The sequence below is a fragment of the Aquarana catesbeiana genome, linkage group LG10, assembly GCF_042186555.1.
Source record: "Aquarana catesbeiana isolate 2022-GZ linkage group LG10, ASM4218655v1, whole genome shotgun sequence".
Taxonomy (NCBI): domain Eukaryota; kingdom Metazoa; phylum Chordata; class Amphibia; order Anura; family Ranidae; genus Aquarana; species Aquarana catesbeiana.
The window spans coordinates 238,637,318-238,658,128 of NC_133333.1; the positions used below are offsets into that span (position 1 = coordinate 238,637,318).

General features: G+C 43.2%; 1 protein-coding gene across 3 annotated transcripts in view; it reads right to left on the bottom strand.

Moving 5' to 3' along the window:
• ACAD8 (acyl-CoA dehydrogenase family member 8) overlaps nt 1-20,811 on the bottom strand; it is a 42,006-nt gene that overhangs the window by 12,115 nt on the left and 9,080 nt on the right. For all 3 annotated transcript variants that reach the window (XM_073603488.1, XM_073603490.1, XM_073603489.1), the window contains exons 3-8: nt 15,712-15,881; nt 9,465-9,574; nt 6,813-6,889; nt 6,578-6,715; nt 4,473-4,608; nt 1,619-1,716 (exon numbers count right to left, since the gene is read on the bottom strand). In XM_073603488.1, the coding sequence (XP_073459589.1) occupies nt 1,619-1,716; nt 4,473-4,608; nt 6,578-6,715; nt 6,813-6,889; nt 9,465-9,574; nt 15,712-15,881 (729 nt within the window). The remainder of the gene's footprint in view (nt 1-1,618; nt 1,717-4,472; nt 4,609-6,577; nt 6,716-6,812; nt 6,890-9,464; nt 9,575-15,711; nt 15,882-20,811) is intronic.

Sequence of the window (20,811 nt, forward strand, 5' to 3'; positions counted from 1 at the left end):
GCATCCCGTCCCCTTCATGTTAATTGGGACACACAGCAGCTGCACGGACATAGCCGCTGTGCCCCGATATGACATTTGTGTGGGTACGGGTCCCAGAACTCACATTGTCTGCGTTTGGGGACACGCACCCACACGGGTGTCATAATGGGACACAGCAGCTTGACAATTGACAAGAATGGGACTACCTGCATAGGGATGCACAGAACACCTGTGCAGGTAATTGCGGCCCTGCACGGGCGTATGGTATTGTATGCCCAGATTGAACGAAGCCTAAATGTGGATTAAAGTAAATGCATGTGAATCATAAAAAAAAAAAAAAAAAAAAAAAAAGAAAAACATATACTGAATAAAATGATTACAGGAATAATCCCATGTATACAGTTACCATAATACATATTTTTCACTATAGGGGCCATTAGAACATTTTCTGGCATGTTAAATGGTTTTAGGCAGCCCATAGATTATGCAATATTCTTTCCTTCCACCAGGGATGGAAAGAAAGAAAATCACTTGAGTCCCCCCATCTATCCAGTCAGTGTTGATGGAATCCCCTATGCAGTGCTATTGTGTTCTGCCGCAGGCAGTGATTGCATGTTAAAAATCCTACAGACTTGTTGTACCCAAGAAGATTGATGGATCAACCTGGGTACAAATAGCCTGCCCATAGATGGATTGAATCTCAGCCAGTCCCTGCTGAACTAACCCAGATTTGCTCCATCTAAGGGCCCGCGGGCCGGGTAAAGGCAAGCAAAGGGCCACATCTGGCCTCCGGGCCGCAGTTTGGAGACCACCGCTCTTGGTGGCAGAAATAGTGCCCCATCATTGCTGTTGGTAGAAGGAATAGTGCCCCATTATTGGTGTCAGTGGGAGGAATAGTGCTTTGTATCAGCGGAGAAATAGTGCCCCATTATTGCTGTTGGTGGAAGGAATAGTGCCCCATCATAGGTGTCAGTGGGAGGAATAGAGCCCCATCATTGCTGTCAGTGGGAGGAATAGTGCCTTGTATCAGTGGAGGAATAATGCCCCATCATTGCGGTCAGTGGGAGGAATAGTACCCCATCATTGGTGTTAGTGGGAGGAATAGTGCCCCATCATTGCTGTTGGTTGGATGAATAGAGCCATATCATTGCTGTCAGTGGGAGGAATAGTGCCTTGTATCAGTGCCGGAATATTGCCCCATCATTGCTGTTGGTGGGAGGAATAGTACCTTGAATCATTGGGGGAAATAGTGTCCCAAGGGCCGGATAAATGCAAGCAAAGGGCCGCATCTGGCCTGTGGGCCGCAGTTTGGAGACCATTGCTAGGCAATGCAAACTCCTCCACCCATCTACAACAATCCAGCTACAGTTCTATTGAATTACAATATAACAGCAAAATCCTGATTTGCTTTGTTGTTACTCACTGCTGACATGGTAATGATTGTCTTCCATTATACCGGCCCTGTCTTTCCAGTTTATGGCGAAATGGGGCGAGTATATAGGAAGACAATCTATTTATTTATTTATTAAAATGCTTAACCTACTACGCAGTCTTACCCGAAGGCCTCGATGCACGAAATCAAAAGCACAACACGTCAGCAGTAAATAACAGACTACATATGTCAGGATTGACCTCTTACCTGGTAATTAGCCAGAGGCTCTCCAAACTGTTTTCTCACAACCATGTGATCGCGGGTAAGCAGGACGGAGGCATGGGCGGCCCCCAGAGAACAGGAGGCTGCAAAGCAAAAATACACAGGGGCTGATTTACTAAAACTGGAGAGTGCAAAATCTGGTGCAGCTCGGCAACCAATCAGCTTCCAGGGTTTTTGTGAAAGCTTAATTGAACAAGCTGAAGTTAGAAGCTGATTGGCTACCATGTACAGCTGCACCAGATTTTGCACTCTCCAGTTTTAGTAAATCAACCCCAAAGTTCAAAACATGATGGTGTGCAAGCAGCAAACTGATCATCAAACATTGGTAATTTTTTATGTACAAAAAAAGAAATAAAAAAAAGAAATAACACGTGGTGCTTCTTATAATTGTACAGTGCCTTTTACTGTTCAATCGTTAAAGCAGTATTAATCCCAAAATCAAAAAATGTAATCTATTGCAGCCTAACAATCTTTAGATGTGATGGCTGCATTGGCTTTCTCTTTTTAGGCTCCCCCCCCCCCCTCTGTTTTCACCTGTTAATCTGGCCAGTTAGGTGCCTTTCACACGGACGGCTATTCTGCCGCAGTTAAAAGCATGTTTTTTTCCCTGTGAAATTTAGACTCCAGGCACTGCGATCAGCTGCATTTGCACAGTGCGATTAGCTGCGGTTGCGTTTAGCCATCTCCATGGCAACCCGACAGGGTACCGACTCGCACTGTTTCGTATGAATCCTGAGGGGGAACTCCACGCCAAATTTTAAATAAAAGACCGGCGTGGGTTTCCCCCCAGGGGCATACCAGGCCCTTGGGTCTGGTACGGATTTTAAGAGGAACCCCTGCGCCAAAAAAACGGCGTGGGGTCCCCCCCAAAATCCATACCAGACCCTTATCCGAGCACGCAGCCGGTAGGTCAGGAAAGGGGGTGGGGACGGGCGAGCCCCCCCCCCCCCGAGCCGTACCAGGCCGCATGCCCTCAACATGGGGGGGTGGGTGCTTTGGGGGAGGGGGCGCCCTGCGGCCCCCCCACCCCAAAGCACCTTGTCCCCATGTTGATGAGGACAAGGGCCTCTTCCCGACAACCCTGGCCGTTGGTTGTCGGGGTCTGCGGGCGAGGGGCTTATCGGAATCCGGGAGCCCCCTTTAATAAGGGGGCCCCCAGATACCAGCCCCCCACTCTTTGTGAATGAGTATGGGGTACATCGTACCCCTACCCATTCACCTGGGGGAAGAAGTGTCAATAAAAAACACACTACACAGGTTTTTAAAGTATTTTATTAGACAGCTCCAGGGGTCTTCTTCCGACTTCGGGAGGTGTCTCCGGCGTCTTCTCCCGGTGTCCGGATCTTGTGCTGGCTCCACCGCTATCTTCTCCTGCTGTTTTGCTAGCAGTGGCCCAGACCTCTGGATCATCTTCTTCCCTCTTCTCTTCTTCCGATGTTGACACGACGGTCTCTCCGGCTGGAATGGTCTCTGGGCTCTCCGCTCTGACTTATATAGGCGGTGACCCCGCCCCCTTATGCCGTCACAGTCCCTGGGCATGCTGGGAGTGTGACGTTTTAGGGGGTGTGGTCATCACCCGGTGACCACGCCCCCTAAAACGTCACACTCCCAGCATGCCCAGGGACTGTGACGGCATAAGGGGGCGGGGTCACTGCCTATATAAGTCAGAGCGGAGAGCTCAGAGACCATTCCAGCCGGAGAGACTGTCGTGTCAACATCGGAAGAAGAGAAGAAGGCAGAAGGCAGAAGGCAGAAGGCAGCAGTCCGGGCTCCTCCGTTGGCAAAAGAGCGGCAAAAGAGCAGAAGATAGCGGAGGAGCCCGGCAGAAGAGAGCGCGGAGAAGGACCGGAGAGACCCCCGAAGCCGGCAGAGGACCCCCGAAGTAGGAAGAGGACCCCCGGAGCTGTCTAATAAAATACTTTAAAAACCTGTGTAGTGTGTTTTTTTATTGACACTTCTTCCCCCAGGTGAATGGGTAGGGGTACCATGTACCCCATACTCATTCACATAGGGTGGGGGGCCGGGATCTGGGGGCCCCCTTATTAAAGGGGGCTCCCAGATTCCGATAAGCCCCCCGCCAGCAGAACCCGACAACCAACGGCCAGGGCTGTCGGGAAGAGGCCCTTGTCCTCATCAACATGGGGACAAGGTGCTTTAGGGTGGGGGGCCGCAGGGTTATAGCCCCTGTCAGTTTATTTTTTATCATCCCTGTCCCATTGCACAGATTTCCCTTCACTTCCTGCCCCACAGCCAAACAGGAAGTGAGCGGAAATCTATGCAAATTAAGGGAATCCATTGCCCCCCCCCCCCAGGCTCTCAGAACTAGTGTCCCCACTCGAAAATTTCAGGGCGGGTCTTAAACATCAAGGGTGTGTGGCCTTGACAGGTAGGGGAGGGTCATATTTAAATGAGGGGGTGCACGAGTTTAGTCAGGCCTAGGGCAGCACAAAACCTAAATACACTACTGATTAGGGGGGCTGAGAGGGGAGCTGCACACAGAAGGCTTTTTATCTTAATGCATAGAATGCATTAAGATAAAAAAAAAACCTTCTGTCTTTACAACCACTTTAATGAAGGATGAGGTAGGATGAATAATATGAAAAATAAAAAAAATGGCACAATCAAAATTTTAGGAAATTAATTGCAACAAGAAATTGTAAGATGTTGTGTGGCCAGGCCAGATCTAGTGGTAGAAATGTCTGTTTCCATTCACTGATTGGTATAAACTCCTAAAACTGTTATACCAGCCACAGCGGATTTCAATTTTTGTAGAATTTGGTCTAAATGTTGATCTAAATGTTGGAATTTGTACAATCAGACGTTAACAGGTGTGGCTTACCAATGTTTATCCTTCCTCCATTCAGCCCCCTCATTGCGATCCCGAAGCCCTGTCCTTCCTGTCCCAGCCGATTTGCTACAGGGACCGCACAGTCCTCAAATATAACCGCTCGTGTTGGCTGGGAGTTCCATCCCACCTGAGGACATCAGCAGATGTGAAGGAAGATATAAACAAGAAAAAAAAAAAAAAAAAAATCAACAGGGTTGATTTATAACAAGCAGAATAAATGACAGGTATAGCCCACCTTTTGAAAAAAAAAAAAAAGAAATGTAACAAATGTACCAAAAAATGATAAAATAAAAAACGTAACTATATAAAATTTTTGAATTCAGGCCTGAAGAGCATTACAAATGCTCCTTTAACCATGTTTCATATACTTTAAAAAGAAAGAATCATTTATTTGTAATCAGTATTTATATAATGCTTGAAATTTATGGAGCGCTTTACATAAAGTCGCTGCCCTCAAAAAGCTTACAATCTAAGACCCCTTAGGCTAGGTTCACATGTATGCATGTTGGGTGTTGGCAATGTCAGGGCCGGGCTCAGCCCTTTCTTCTCTGAGCTGGCCGCTCAGCTGTCGGCTAATTGCCAGCTCCCATCTCTCTCCACGGTGACTCAGCTGTTGATGATATCCTGCTCGTCAGTCCTGCCTACTTAAGCCATCCAGTCCAGAGGAGCTCTGCCTTCGCCTTGGTCAACATCACAAGAAACATCTCCTGCGTTCCTGTTTAAAGACTGGCTTTGCTGACATCCCTTCTGGCTCCAGATCCTGCTTGCTGTTCCACTACATTGATCCCTGACTTCTGGCTTGGCTGACTATCCGTTCCGGTTACTGAGCTTTGGCTATATTTTGACTACGTTTGTTCTTTTACTTTTATTACTAAACAAGTGTGATTTAACTGTACTTCTGTCTTCTGTTTTCATGGTTTCTGACAGGGAAACAGTTTAAGAGGATACCAGCTCCAGCTAGTTGCTTGGCTGCCATTGTTTTTAACCCTTTTGCTGCCAGGTCTGTTCGTCATATGGACCTGACAATGGGGTTATTGTTTTTAACCCTTTTGCTGCCAGGTCCGTTCGTCATATGGACCTGACGGGGGGGGGGTGGGGGTGGGGGTGGGGGGTTGCAAACAAAATTAAAGTGGTTGAAGCCACTGGGAGTGTGTGTATATCAGACAAGCAGACTGCTGCCTGTCAGATGAAAGCTGGCGCCTCAGGCGGCACTGGATTGCTTTCATACACCTTGGTAAACAAGCACCCCTGCTATGTATCCCGGGCTCTGCTTGCCCATCTACAGGCCTGGGACCTGCATGGCGAGTGCCGCTGGGTAGAGGGGAGGGATAAGAGCGGACGCATGTCTGCTCTCCTCCCCTTTTTGTTGCTGATCTGGAAGCAACGTGTTTGCTATCACTTCCGGGCCCCCTGTCAGCTTCTGCGGCCAGTATTGCCAGGAAAGAATGTATTGCAATGCGATCTGCATTGCATTACATTCAGTGGAGCACAGGGGAGATATCCGGGGTCTTTCAGTCCAGGTGAGAGCAGAAGAAGAGGATACCTAAAGGGTGAGAGTGGAACAGGTGAGAGCAAGATGGTTGACAGCAGAACAGGCAAGAGTGGAATAGGTGGATGCTGAACGGGTGAGAGTCAAGAAAGGTGAAAGTAGAATAAGTGAGAACAGGTGAGAGTAGAATGGGAGCCAAATGGGTGAGAGTGAAACAGGTGGGAGTGAAACGGTGAGAGCAGAACGGATGAGAGCAGAACGGGTGAACGGGTGAGGGCGGAACGGGTGAGGGCAAAACAGGTGAGGGCAAAACAGATGAGAGGGATTGGGGGGGGGGGGGGTCTTCCTATCCTCCCCAGCGATGGGCTTTAGGAAACTTATACTGACATAAATATGTAGGATGACCCCCTCCTGAAAGTTGCCTGACTCCAGTACTAAGTCACACACCCATAAAAAATATGCAGCAAGTGAATTCAGAACTCCTTATATGAAAAATTCTTCCAGATCGCTAACTCAAAAATATTGAATTATGACCCAAGCAACTACCATGTTAGAGCTCATCTTTGGCAGTATTACATTTGACTTCTATGAAGAGATACCTTCTCACCTTTTTCTCTTTCTTGCCGAAGCTGAGGCCTGGTGTCCCCTTTTCCACCACTAGGCAGGAAATTCCACGAGCTCCGCTGCCCCCCGTACGACACATCACAACATAGACATCGGTGTCCCCAGCACCGCTAATGAATGCCTGGATAGAGACAGAGGGGCGGAAAACATAACATGATTACACCTTCTTCAGCTACTAACACTGATATGCTTGTGTATGAACATGTGGGAGAAGGTACCTTAGATCCATTCAGAATATAGCGATCGCCGTCTCTCTTCGCCGATGTCAGCAGTGACGCAGCATCACTTCCGCTGCCTGCCGAGCACAACAATCACCAGGACAAGACCACTCAGAATTGTAAGTAAATTCAAAACAGATGTGTACCATGTGTGTAATATATGAAATATAAACAGCGGGAGTCCCAGCCTGGGGAGACGAGGTCCATGACATTTCTCTGCTATTGAGATATTTAACCTGTCACTAAACTCGGGTTTACAAAAAAAAAAAAAAAAAATCTATTCAGGTATTTTTTTTCCCAAAAAAAAGTTCCTTCTGTTGCTCTCAGCCTCCTCCAAATCCCCAAATTCCCTTTTTTGCTGCTGTGATCTGACTTTCTGTTAGAGGGTGACTGCGTTCGTTCTCCATGGTCCCACTGTATATAGGAATGTAGTCACCCTTACATGTGCACTGCCGAAAAATGTGTTCGTTTTAGTTTCATTCGTCTTTTTTTTGTTTTTCAGGTCATTCGTTATGATTGCAATTTGTAAATTCGAAAAAAAAAACAAAAAAAAAAAACAGAAAGTCGAAAAAATTCGGAAAAAAAAAAAAAAAAAATCGGAAATTCAAAATAAAAAAATAAATCAGAAATGCAGAAATTTAAAACCCCGAAAATCTGAAATAAAAAACTAATAATAATTTAACTATTACTAGCTTTTAAATTATAGGTATTGGAATTTCCTTTAAAATGTGGCTGTTAGTAAACGTAACGAATTTGAAATTTATCTGAAGTTACGAATTATCCGAAATAACGGATGCCGCATCTAAACGAATGGAACATAACAAATTAATAATAATAAATTACAATAATGATAATAAAACCATTTTATAATTATTAATTTGTTCCGCTCTATTTGTTTAAATGCGACATTCGTTATTTCGGAAAATTCGTAACTTTGGATAAATTCAAATTCATTACGTTCACTAGCAGCTAAATTTGAAAGGAGATTCCAAAACCTATAATTTAATAGTAATAGTTAAGTTATTAGTTAGTTATTATTTTAGATTTTCGAATTAACTAATAATAACTTAACTATTACTAACTATTAAACTATAGGTATTGGAATCTCCTTTCAAATTTGGCTGTTAGTAAACGTAACAAGTTCAAAATTTATCTGAAGCTATGAATTATCCAAAATAATGGATGCCGCATCTAAACGAATGGAACGTAACAGATTAATAATAATAAATTACAATAATCATAATAAAACAGTTTTAAAATTATTAATTTGTTCCGTTCCATTTGTTTAGATGCGGCATTCGTTAATTCGGATAATTCGTAACTTCAGATAAATTCGAATTTGTTACGTTCACTAGCAGCCAAATTTAAAAGGAGATTCCAATATCTATAATTTAATAGTAATAGTTAAGTTATTATTTATTATTTTAGATTTTCAAATTAACTAATAATAACATAACTATTACTATTAAATTATAGGTATTGGAATCTCCTTTCAAATTTGGCTGTTAGTGAGCGTAACGAATTCAAATTTATCCAAAGTTACGAATTATCCGAAATAACGAATGCCGCATCTAAACAAATGGAACGGAACAAAATAATAATTATAAAACGTTTTTGTATTATAGTAATTTATTATTATTAATTTGTTACGTTCCATTCGTTTAGATGCAGCATCCGTGTTTTTGGATAAATTTGAATTAGTTACATTCACTAACAGCCAAATTTGAAAAGCGCTTCAGAAGCGCCGCAACACGGGCAGTTTTAACCCCTTCTTCGGCAGCTAGCGGGGTTAAAATCGCCCCACTAGTGGCCAAAAAGCGCCGCTTAAACAGCGCTAAAGCGCCGCTAAAACGAGCGCCGCTTTAGCACTAATGCATGGATGGCCCGAGTGTGAAAGTAGCCTTACTATGCCTTGTTCTGCATCGCTTTAGGGCCCATTACATATGCGTGGTGAATGGACGCATATTATGTCATACCTTCTGCTTAATTCACCAAAGCGCACAATAAAGGGCACATGTACCATTTATTAGCAAAGCAGCACACCACAATGAAGAGCTGTGTGTTATCACGCATTGGGCTGCCGCTCAGGATGGATGGCACTAAGAATACAACGTGCGTTACTGCTATGCAGTTGTGTGAATCCGATGAGCAGAGAGGTGAATCCTTTCACCTGATATTAAAGCGGGATTCCAGCCAGCTAAATTTTTTTTTTTAAAGTCAGCAGCTACAAACACTGTAGCTGCTGACTTTAAATACGTACACTTACCTGTCCTGGGTGCCCGCGATGTCGGACGCCCGAGGCCGACCCGTCCCTCGGGTCCCGGCACCGCCATCCTAAGTAAGGGAAACAGACAGTGGAGCCTTGCAGCTTCACTGCCAGTTTCCTACTGTGCACGCGCGAGTGGCGCTCCCCTCTGTGAATGGCCCCGTGGTTTTCTGGGAACACACACAGTTCCCAGAAGGCAACGGGGCCGCTCACCGAGGAACAGGACACGCCGCGGAATAGGAAGAGGCAGATTAGGAAGACTGCCTAGCAACAAGGGTTCAGGTAAGTTTAAAAAATTTTTAAAAAAAAATTTTTTAGGATTTTTGGTGCAATTTTTTTTTTTCAGGGTGGCCCTCCACTTTAAATGGCAACACTTCGGGTCTCACCTGGCTCCGTCAGACAGTAAGATGCTAATTTCTCCATGCTGCAGAGAGGAGGACAGAATCTGTGTCTCTGTTCTTCATTTCCAAAAGTATCGATCATCCAGACACACATGCTGCAAGGAACAGATTAAAAGCATTATAAGCATGCCATTCCATTGAAGGGAAATCGTCCGCTGAGGTCTCTTCAGAACACTTCCAGGAGTGTCGATCTCTTTGGACCCCCATTGCACTCTTTTGTATTGGATCAGAACCAGAACCAAGGTCCAAACCTCTGATCAAATTATTGAATATAAAGCGTGCACGCTTCAAGCAACTCACGCTGACACTTAGTTCAGAGTCATATTACTTTCTGTTTTAATATTTCCTCTTTTCAAGATTTATATACCAACAGCGGACAGATAAGGCTGGCTCATGCAAACCACAAAACAACCACAAATATATAAATATATATATATATAGTGACAAAGTATGTGACAAAGTATTGGCTTTTAGCTGGGTCGTCCATATGAGGAAGTAGCTTTGTTCTTGCAATGTTCTTGCTTCTTCCGAAACATTGGTGTTAAGGTGTTAACATTGAGTGTATTTTCGGAGTAGGTGCGATTCTTCTGTTAACTGTTCTTCTATTAACTCTTCAGTTCCACAGCAAGGGAGGGATAAGCTTTGCAAATATCTGCTAAATATGTTTTAAGGTTGATAAGCAGAAGCTGATATATATATATATATATATATATATATATCAGGCTATAAAGCATGTACTTATATATATTGGAATAGACATTTCATCATGACATTACCAGATCCATTACACTTTGATTCCTTCCACCATCCTCTACATCACTATACTGTGTCCCGTAGTGAGGTGAAAGTGGTGGGCAGAACCACTGAATGGTTCTAAAGGCGGAAGGTTTTGTGCAGTCATGCATTTTATTTAGTCAGGTATAAAACCTTCAGTGTGCAGGTCCCCCCGATCGTGCTCCAGCGATGTGCACGAGAGCAGCTGCTCTCCTGGATTTCTGCCTCCTCATTGGCTCCTGCTGCTGTCAATTACAGCCAGTGAGGAGGAAGCAGGGGGGCGGGGCCAAGCCCTGTTCTGTGTGTCTTATGGACACACAGAGCGGGGCTCGGGAGCAAGCACACGAGTGCCCCCCAGAGCAAGCAGCTCACTATGGAGGCACTCATCAGGAAGGAAGACCCCAGGAGCACAGAGCAAAACCATTGCACAGAGCAGGCAAGTATAACATGTTTGTTATTTGAAAAAAAAAATTCCTTTAATATCACTTACTAGTTGAACTTCAGGGACAACAACCCCCCCCCCCCCCCGGAGTTTTCCTGCCCTGCAAGGGTTAAATGCTTGCTTGTTTAGGTTTAAGGGACAGAAAAATAACTTTTACTTACCAGATTCTCAGCTCCCTCCACACTCCTAGATCAGTCCTTGCAGCCTCTTCACCCCTATGTGCTGGAGGCCGCAAGTCCTCTGATGTCATCAAGAACAATGCATTGCCCATAGCCTTGCATTAAACATGAGGATAGCAAGGGATGATCCACTGCCCAAGCGTAGGGGAGTGCCAGCTGCCAGGGGGGTGGAGATCAGATAGGTAAAACTGTTTTTCTGGCTCTCCTAGACCTACCCGAGTGCCGCCCCCACCCTACCAGGCAGGATTTTAGTTTTGCCCAAAGATAGGCTAGAAAGCTTAAAGAGGAACCGCAGTCTGCTCACATAATTTGTAATAAAAACATATTTGCCATTCTGCAGCTTCCCTCCAACCACTTTGGATATTATTTTATATATACTGTGATTCTGTACTTGCCAAATATGCTGCAGAAATCTCCCTCCACTGAGTCTGGCTGCAGCCAATTTTAACTGTGGGCAGCTGAAGCTGCTGCCTGTTCACTTCCTGGATTTACACAGACACACAGAGGCACAACTCCAGCCCTGCAGCTCTCAATGGCCCTCTTATGACTCATCCTTTCCTGGCAAACTCTCATGGGAGTGAGAGAGAGAGCTGTGCATGATGTCATAAGTCTAGGCTTTTTTCCCCAGACAAGAAACAGGAAGTGGGCTGTATAAGGTATTTAATTGCAGAAAAAAAATGTTTTACTTTCCTAAGTTAAAACAAAGAGGGCAGAAGATTTAATAGATGGAAAGATGAAAAAATGACTGAAGGTCCACTCCGCTTTAACTATAGCCATGTCTTTTTTTTTCTGTACTGAAACCAGTTACTCTCAATTCAGTGCAAACTTGCATCTTCGGTTATTAAAGTGGTTATAAGGTCAAAATAAATTAAAGGTAATAAAAGCCCCACTAACTGCACCCCCCCCCCCCTCCCGGCGCGCTCCGGTGCCCTCTGCCGCTTACCAGATCCGTCGGCAGTGGCGAAGGCAATCGGATGTTTCCCCTTGCTGGGTATAGAGATGAGTGAGGGGAAGATGGCCCCCACCCGTCTCCATACCATTTTTTTTTTTATTGCATTTTAGTGTAAATATGAGATGTGAAGTCTTTTTGACCCCAGATCTCATATTTAAGAGGACCTGTCATGCTTTTTTTCTATTACAAGGGATGTTTACATTCCTTGTAATAGGAATAAAAGTGACCCAATTTTTTTTGTAAAAGAACAGTGTAAAAATAAAAAATAAAAGGTAAAATAAATAAGAATTTTTTTTTTTTAAACTTTTTAAATTTTTTAAACGCGCCCCGTCCCGCCGAGCTCACGTGCAAAAGCGAAAGCATATGAAAATGGTGTTCAAACCACACATGTGAGGTATCGCCGTGATCGGTAGAGCGAGAGCAATAATTCTAGCCCTAGACCTCCTCTGTAACTCAAAACATGCAACCTGTAGAATTTTTTAAACGTCACCTATGGAGATTTTTAAGGGTCAAAGTTTGTCACCATTCCACGAGCGGGCGCAATTTTGAAGCGTGACATGTTGGGTATCAATTTACTCGGTGTAACATCATCTTTCACAATATAAAAAAAAAATTGGGCTGACTTTACTGTTGTCTTATTTTTTAATTCAAAAAAGTGTATTTTTTCCAAAAAAAGTGCGCTTGTAAGACCGCTGCGCAAATACGGTGTGACAGAAAGTATTGCAACGACAGCCATTTTATTCTCTAGCGTGTTAGAAAAAAAAATGTATAATATTTGGGGGTTCTAAGTAATTTTCTAGCAAAAAAAAAAGTTTTTTATTTGTAAACAACAAATCTCAAAAAGAGGCTCGGTCCTTAAAGTGGTTGTATACCCGCTGAAATTTTTTTTTTTCTTTACCCCTGTAAAGCAAAAGGCATAATGAACTAGTATGCACCGCATACTAGCTCATTATGAAATACTTACCTTAGAACGAGGCATCGGTATCTTATCTGGTCCACACCGAGGTAGCTGACATGTTGCCTCAGCGTGTCTTCCTGGTATCGCGGTTCCAGGGCTGTGAGTGGCTGGAGCCGCGATGTCATCACTCCCGCGCATGCGCGCGGGAGATTTCTTTCCCGGCAAGGTCCAGCAGTTGCCGGGCCTTCAGCTGAGAATCCCCTGTGCGCATGTGCCGCTGCAGTCAGCGGCTCATAGCAAAGGGAATATCTCCTAAACCGTACAGGTTTAGGAGATATTTTTTTTACCTACAGGTAAGTCTTATTATAGGCTTACCTGTAGGTAAAAGTAAAAAAAAAGACTATACAACCACTTTAAGTGGTTAAAACCCCTTCTTGCCTAAGCCTTTTTCTGACACTTGTTGCTTATAAGTTAAAATCAGTATTTTTTGCTAGAAAATTACTTATAACCCCCAAACATTATATATTTTAGCAGAGACCCTAGAGAATAAAATGGCGATCGTTGCAATATTTTATGTCACACTGTATCTGCGCAGCAGCCTTTCAAACGCAATTTTTTGGGAAAAAATACATTTTAATTAATTAAAAAAAAAAAAAAAAAAAAAAACAGAACAGTAAAGTTAGCCCAATTTATTTGAATAATGTGAAAAATTATGTTACGCCGAGTAAATAGATACCTAACATGTCACGCTTTAAAATTGCGCACACTGGTGGAATGGCGACAAACTATGGTTCTTAAAAATCTCTATAGGCGACGCTTTAAAAATTTATATAGGTTACAGAGGAGGTCTAGTGCTAGAATCATTGATCCCGCACTAACGATCGCGGGGATACCTCACATGTGTGGTTTGAACAGAGTTTACATTTTTGGTCACTAATTTTTTTAAACGTCGCCTATGGAGATTTTTAAGGGTCAAAGTTTGTCGCCATTCCACGAGCGGTCGCAATTTTGAAGCGTGACATGTTGGGTATCAATTTACTCGGTGTAACATTATCTTTCACAATATAAAAAGAAAATTGGGCTAACTTTACTGATGTCTTATTTTTTAATTCAAAAAAGTGTATTTTTTCCAAAAAAAGTGCGCTTGTAAGACTGCTGCACAAATACGGTGTGACAGAAAGTATTGCAACGACCGCCATTTTATTCTCTAGGGTGTTAGAAAAAAAAAAAGTATAATATTTGGGGGTTCTAAGTAATTTTCTAGCAAAAAAAAATGTTTTTTTATTTGTAAACAACAAATCTCAAAAAGAGGCTCAGTTCTTAAGTGGTTAAAACCCCTTCTTGCCTAAGCCTTTTTCTGACACTTGTTGCTTATAAGTTAAAATCAGTATTTTTTGCTAGAAAATTACTTATAACCCCCAAACATTATATATTTTAGCAGAGACCCTAGAGAATAAAATGGCGATTGTTGCAACATTTTATGTCACACTGTATCTGCGCAGCAGCCTTTCAGAACAAAATAAATTTAGCCCAATTTATTTGTATAATGTGAAAAATGATGTTACGCCGAGTAAATAGATACCTAACATGTCACGCTTTAAAATTGCGCACACTGGTGGAATGGCGACAAACTATGGTATTTAAAGATCTCTATAGGCGACACTTTAAAAATTTCTATAGGTTACCAGTTTAGAGTTACAGAGGAGGTCTAGTGCTAGAATTGTTGATCCCACACTAACGATCGCGGGGATACCTCACATGTGTGGTTTGAACAGAGTTTACATTTTTGGTCACGATTTATGTATGCATTCGCTTCTGTGCATGAGCATGAAGGGATGGGGGCACTTAAATTTTTATTTTTTTTCTTATTTATTTTATTACATTTTTTTTTATTTTTACAATGTCCCTTTGGGAAAAAAAAATCTGATCACTTTTATTGCTGTCAGAAGGAATGTAAGCATCCCTTGTGATAGTAATAGGCAGTGACAGGTAAAATTTGGCGCCTTTAAAGTGTTTGTTAAAAAAAAAAAAAAACCACAGATCCTGGAACCTTAAAGTAGATTAAACAGCACAGTGCTTGTGCTGTGTAATCTGCCCCACTCTAAACTGTAAAAAACCTCCCTGAACCTGCCACTTCCTGTATCCCCCTCTCTGTACTGACCACGATAATCAAGGCTGCTGAGCCCTGACCCCCGTGGTCAGAGTATGTCCTTCTGTCATACGCAGCTGTCCTCTCTGCTCTCCTCTCTCTCCCTCACCCCCTCCTCTCTGCCTGTCAGCTCCTTGTTGTGTGTCTCTGTCTCCGCCCACCTGCGGATCACTGCCAGCCCTGTATTATAGGCAGGCATAGCACACTATGGTATTCTTTTATAAAAACGAGGCATGTAAATACCTGTTTAGTGTGATCTTTAGGCCGGTCACGTGACTCTCGGCTGAGCGGTCATGTGATCTCCCCGGCTGACGTCAGAGGGAGATCTCGGCCCCTCCTGCAGAAGCCATCCATCAGAGCTGTACAGCGGCCGCGAGTCATGTGACCGGCCTGAAGACAGCTCTAAACAGGTATTTACATGGCTCGTTTTTTATAAGACATATACAGTGTGCTATGCCAGGCACTAATAGAGGGGCTGGCATAGAGTTAAATGATAGGGTTAACAAACACTTTAAGTCTTCTGTAAACCGGAAGGGAGCAGCATGCACATCTAAAGGGATACCAGAAAGTGTTTTTTCATATAACAAAGATCAAAGACAGAGTGCTGTGATGTTCATAGAAGACTGCTGATAGCTATTCTTGGAGCAAAGAACAGAAGACATACCCGGTGATGATATCACTGAGTCTCAGAAGTAATTCTTAAAAGCAAAAGGATTGGATTGGAAAAATTTAATTGCATATCAACTGGAGGGGGAAGGTATTATATGTGTATATCACACCTCTGCTTTAAAAAAAAAAAAAAAAATCACAAATGAAAAGCAGAAGCAAGCATACGTACTTGTGAATGCTCATGTACGCTGTAGTGCTGACACAACCAGTAGACAGGGCCTCAAAAATGACAGAAGTGTCCAAACGTGACAGTCCAGACCCACCAACATCAGGACTGGTGTAGATCCCACCAAAGCCAAGCTGTGCCGCCTTCTGCATGGTTTCCACCGGGAAAATTTCCTGAATTGAAAGGGAACAAATGTTCTGGTTATCTAGGAATAGCGTTCAGTACCTGCATAGGAGAAATGACAATTGATGGCTGTTTGGAAGTAATGCCTTCACTTTCTATTGCTATTGTTTTAGTTGTTTTTGAGACCTAATCGGTAGATTGTGCACTGCCGAAAAATTAGTTCATTTTCGTTTCATTCGTTTTATCCTTTTTTTGGGTCATTTGTTATGATCAAAATTCGTAAATTCAAAAATCCAAAAATTCGAAAATCCAAAAATCCAGAAATTCATAAATTTGAAAATTCAGAAGTCCGAAAATAAGAAAGAAAATCCGAACATAACTAACTAATAATAACTATTAAATTATAGGTATTGGAATTTCCTTTCAAATTTGGCTGTTAGTGAATGTAAGGAATGCGAATTTATCCGAAGTTACAAATTAACCATAATAATGAATGCCGCATTTAAACAAATGGAACGTAACAAATTAATAATAATAAATAACAATAATAATAATGAAAACTTTTTTTCGTTCCATTTGTTTAGATGCAGCATTTGTTATTTCGGATAATTCGTAACTTCGGATAAATTTGTATTCGTTATGTTCACTAACAGTCAAATTTGGAAAGAAATTCCAATACCTATAATTTAATAGTTAGTTATTATTAGTTAGAAAATCTGAAAATTTTAAATAACTAACTAATAATAACTAACTATTAAATTCTAGGTATTGGAATTTCCTTCCAAATTTGACTGTTAGTGAACATAACGAATACAAATTTATCCGAAGTTACGAATTATCCGAAATAACAAATGCCGCATCTAAACAAATGGAATGAATTATTATTAATAATAATAATAAAAAGTTTTTATTATTATTATTTATTATTAATTAGTTCTGTTCCATTTGTTTACATGCAGCATTCATTATTACGGATATTTCGTAACTTCGGATAAATTCTCATTCGTTACGTTCACTAACAGCCAAATTTGAAAGGAAATTCCAATACCTATAATTTAATAGTTAAGTTATTATTAGTTAGTTATTATTTTAGATTTTCAAATTTTCGGATTTTCATTCTTTAGAATTTTCGGATTTTTGAGTTTCCAAATTTCCAAATTTTCGATTATTTGAATTTACGAATTTTGGAATATTCGAATTTACAAATATTCGGGGGGAAAAAAAACGCTAAACGGGCTTTCGTTAATTTGGATATTTCCGAATTAACGAATTTGTCGAAGTTCGTTGAAACACAAAATTCGGAACAAAACTAATTGCACATGTCTACTAATCAGTCTGACCAGAGACATAATCAGCAGCAGGAGCCAGTGGCTCCTGCTGCTGTATCTGAGCCAATGAGGAGCAAGAGAGCCGAGACAGCCTCGGCTCTCGTGCATATCGCTGGATGGAGATCAGACTCCCATATGTATTTAGCGGGGGGGCTGCGGTGGGCTCTACATGCAGAAGGTTTTTTTTTTTACCTGGTAAAAAAACCTTCTGCCTTTACAACCACTTGAAGTTTAAGAACTTACTGTAAACCGCCAAACAATTATATATTTTTTAAAGCAGAGGCCCTACTGTATTAGAATAAAAATAGTGTTAGCTGCAATTTTTTATGTTGCACAAAATTTGCACATATTTGCACAAACACATATTTTCAAGAAAAAAAATGCGCTAAAATTAATAAAATACCTAGATGGGGTTACATCGGGTAAATAGACACCAATGCGCTTGGATTTATTTATTTTTAAACACTTTTGTTTATTGTTTCTTCATTTAACTTTATTGCTATCACAAGGAGGCTAACAAGCCCCCTATGTGATAGCACGGGCAGGTGACAGGTTCTCTTTATGGGGACATCAGGGCTCTAGGCAGATGACAAGTTCTCTTTATGGAGACATCAGGCCTCTATTAGACCCCCCAAAGTCTCGCCTGCCCTCCACTGCAGCTAAACAAATACAGATTGCCTCTGACAGCTCTGAACCCGGAAGTGACGCAATACACATCGCTTCCGGGTTCAGAGTAGTTTACCGCCATCCTGGGCTCCCTGGAGGAACATGACAGCCAGGAAACCTTGTGGGCGCCGTTGACCAGGAAGAAGGGAGATGTGTGCACCTTTATACCTCCATAAAAGTGATCACTTGGTCTAAAAAAAACATAAGAAGCTCACAACTGCAGCAGAAGCTAGATAGAATCCAGATAGAATCCTTGTAGACAGTCTATGACCACATGGTATGATGTAAGAATAACCCACCGGCCTATTTTAGCGTGCAGGTAAGTGCAGACAAGGCCACATAGAGCCCATGCCAAATTGCACCCCCCAGGATGTGTCAGCAAAATTCCCCCACAAAAAAAATGAGCATTAATGTACTCCCTAAACATAGATTCCCCCTCCTCCCAACACAAATCTGCCCCCCCCTAATTTCCTTGTGGCGCCCGCCCCCCCCTCACATGATGCCACCCCCCAAATTCCCCCTTCCAACCCAATCCCCCCCCCCCTCACATAATACTACAGTGCCCAGGCTAGCTGACCCTCCTGCCCACCCCTTGTCCCGCACCCTGGGTATGTGTGAGCTAGGGCTGGGCGATTTTCTCAAAAAAAAAAAAAAACTCGATTCACGATTCGATTTTTTTTTTTTTTTGGACACCACGCCGGTCCTGAGGAGCTGCAGGCAGGAGATTTTAGGCGAGGCCACGGCCTCGCCTAAAAAACTGAAAAAAAAAAAAAAAAAATGATTTGCTTAAATTTTGAATCGATTTGACCTCTCAAATCGATTCAAGATTTAAATAGATTTTTTCCCCAGCCCTAGTCTGAGCCTAGGTATACACTGGTGCGCATTCCTGTGCACATCACATGCGATGTCTGTGCGGTGAGATTTGAGCCACAAATCGCATCGCATGCGTACCAAAATGGTGCAGGACCCTGCCAGTCCCCCCCCCCCCTTGCACCTGAATCTCATTGCATGGGTGTGAACCGCCTCCCCCTCCACCTCACATGATGCCACCCCCCCCCCCAAATTCCCCCTTCCAACACAAACCATGGTGTGAACCCATGCGATGCGATTCTGGCATCCGCACTGCGTTTTGCAATCTGTTTCGGGGTGTTGGCAATCTAACATTGACACCCGCAGCAGATCGCCTGGATGCTGTGCGATTGCCAAGCAGTGCGATGCAATGCGGGGAAATGCAGCAAATTTTGTACGTTTATCACATCGCATAAACCAGGGCTAAAGGGGTCTTTAGCAAGCACACATCCCATTGTAATACTCACTTAATGAAAGGCGTGCTGTTGTGTATATAGAAAGCCAAAAAACTATAAAGAAGATTTTTTTGAATATATATCATGGGTGCTCATTTTATGGCTTTCCATAGAGCAGGGGGTAGGCAACCTGGGGGCCCTCCAGCTGTTGTGGAACTACATTTCCCATGAGGCATTGCAAGGCTGGCAGTTACAATTACTCCCAGAGGCATGATGGGACTTGTAGTTCTACAACAGCTGGAGGGCCCCAGGTGGCTTACCCCTGTGGGATGGAGATGTGCTAGTCTATGTATAGAAGATTTCTCAGGTAAAGCTGCTATTGTGTACATTACAAGGACGGCGGACGCCCGTTTGAGGGCCGCCATAAACCGCTCATATTGTATTGTATGTATGGGGCCTCAGCAAATAGAACTCTAACATAAAACACACAAAAGGCAACTGACTCCCCCCCCCCCCTTACCTACAGATTCAGGTTTAGCAATACCGACACTTAGGCCCCTTTCACACTGGGGCGGTGGGGGCGTCGGCGGTACAACAGCGCTATTTTTAGCGCTGCTGTACCGTCGTTCTTGCAGCGGTATTCGGCCGCTAGCGGTTCGGTTTTAACCCCCGCTGGCGGCCGAAAAAGGGTTAAATCCGCTCGTACAGCGCGGCTATAGCCGCGGTATTACCGCGGTATAGCCACGCTGTCCCATTGATTTCAATGGGCAGGAGCGGTGAAGGAGCGGTGAATACACCGCTCCAAAAAAGCGGTTTGCAGGACTTTTTTCACCGCCCTGCCTGCGCACCGCTTCAGTGTGAAAGCCCTCGGGCTTTCACACTGAACAAACAGGGGAGGCTGTTTAGGGGCGGTTTTCAGGCGGTATTTTTAGCGCAATACCGCCTGAAAACCGCTCCAGTGTGAAAGGGGCCTTATTGTTATGTTATACAAAAGCAGCCATAGAAATGACGCACGCAACAGAACGCCAAAACACAACACACAAATAAGCATACGCATTATTCCTGAGATACCAGGCCTTTATACACTATACATTCCTCCATACATTGACTCTATAGACATTTGATGGATAGGTAAACCACAAAATCGTTAAAGTGATTGTAAAGTCGCGTGTTTTTTTTTTTTTTTTTTTAAATAACAAACATGTTATATACTTCCCTCCTCTGTGCAGTTGGTTTTGCACAGAGCAGCCCAGATCCTCCTCTTCTCAGGGTCCCACTGTACTGCTCCTGGCCCCTCCCTCCTATCGAGTGCCCCCACAGCAAAGAGCATCCTATGGGGGCACTGGAGCCGAGTCACAGCTCCGTGTGCCCATTCAGACACAGAGCCCCCCCCCCGATTGGCTGACTGACATCCGTGGGAGCCAATGGCGCTGCTGCTGTGTCTCAGCCAATCAGGAGGAGTGTCCCAGACTGCTTAGACATTCACGGACATCGCTGAAGAGAGATGGGGCTCAGGTAAGCAATTAGGGGCTGCTACACACAAAAGATTTTTTTTATCTTAATGCACAGAATGCATTAAGATAAAAAACCTGCTGCCTTTATAACTCCTTTAACAATGGTAATTAAAGGGATGGAAGATTAACTACTTCAATACCAGTCTGGAAATAGAGAAGTCCTGGATTGCCGCACTCCATCAAAAAAGCATCTTTATTGAGTATATAAAATCCAAAAACGCAGACAAG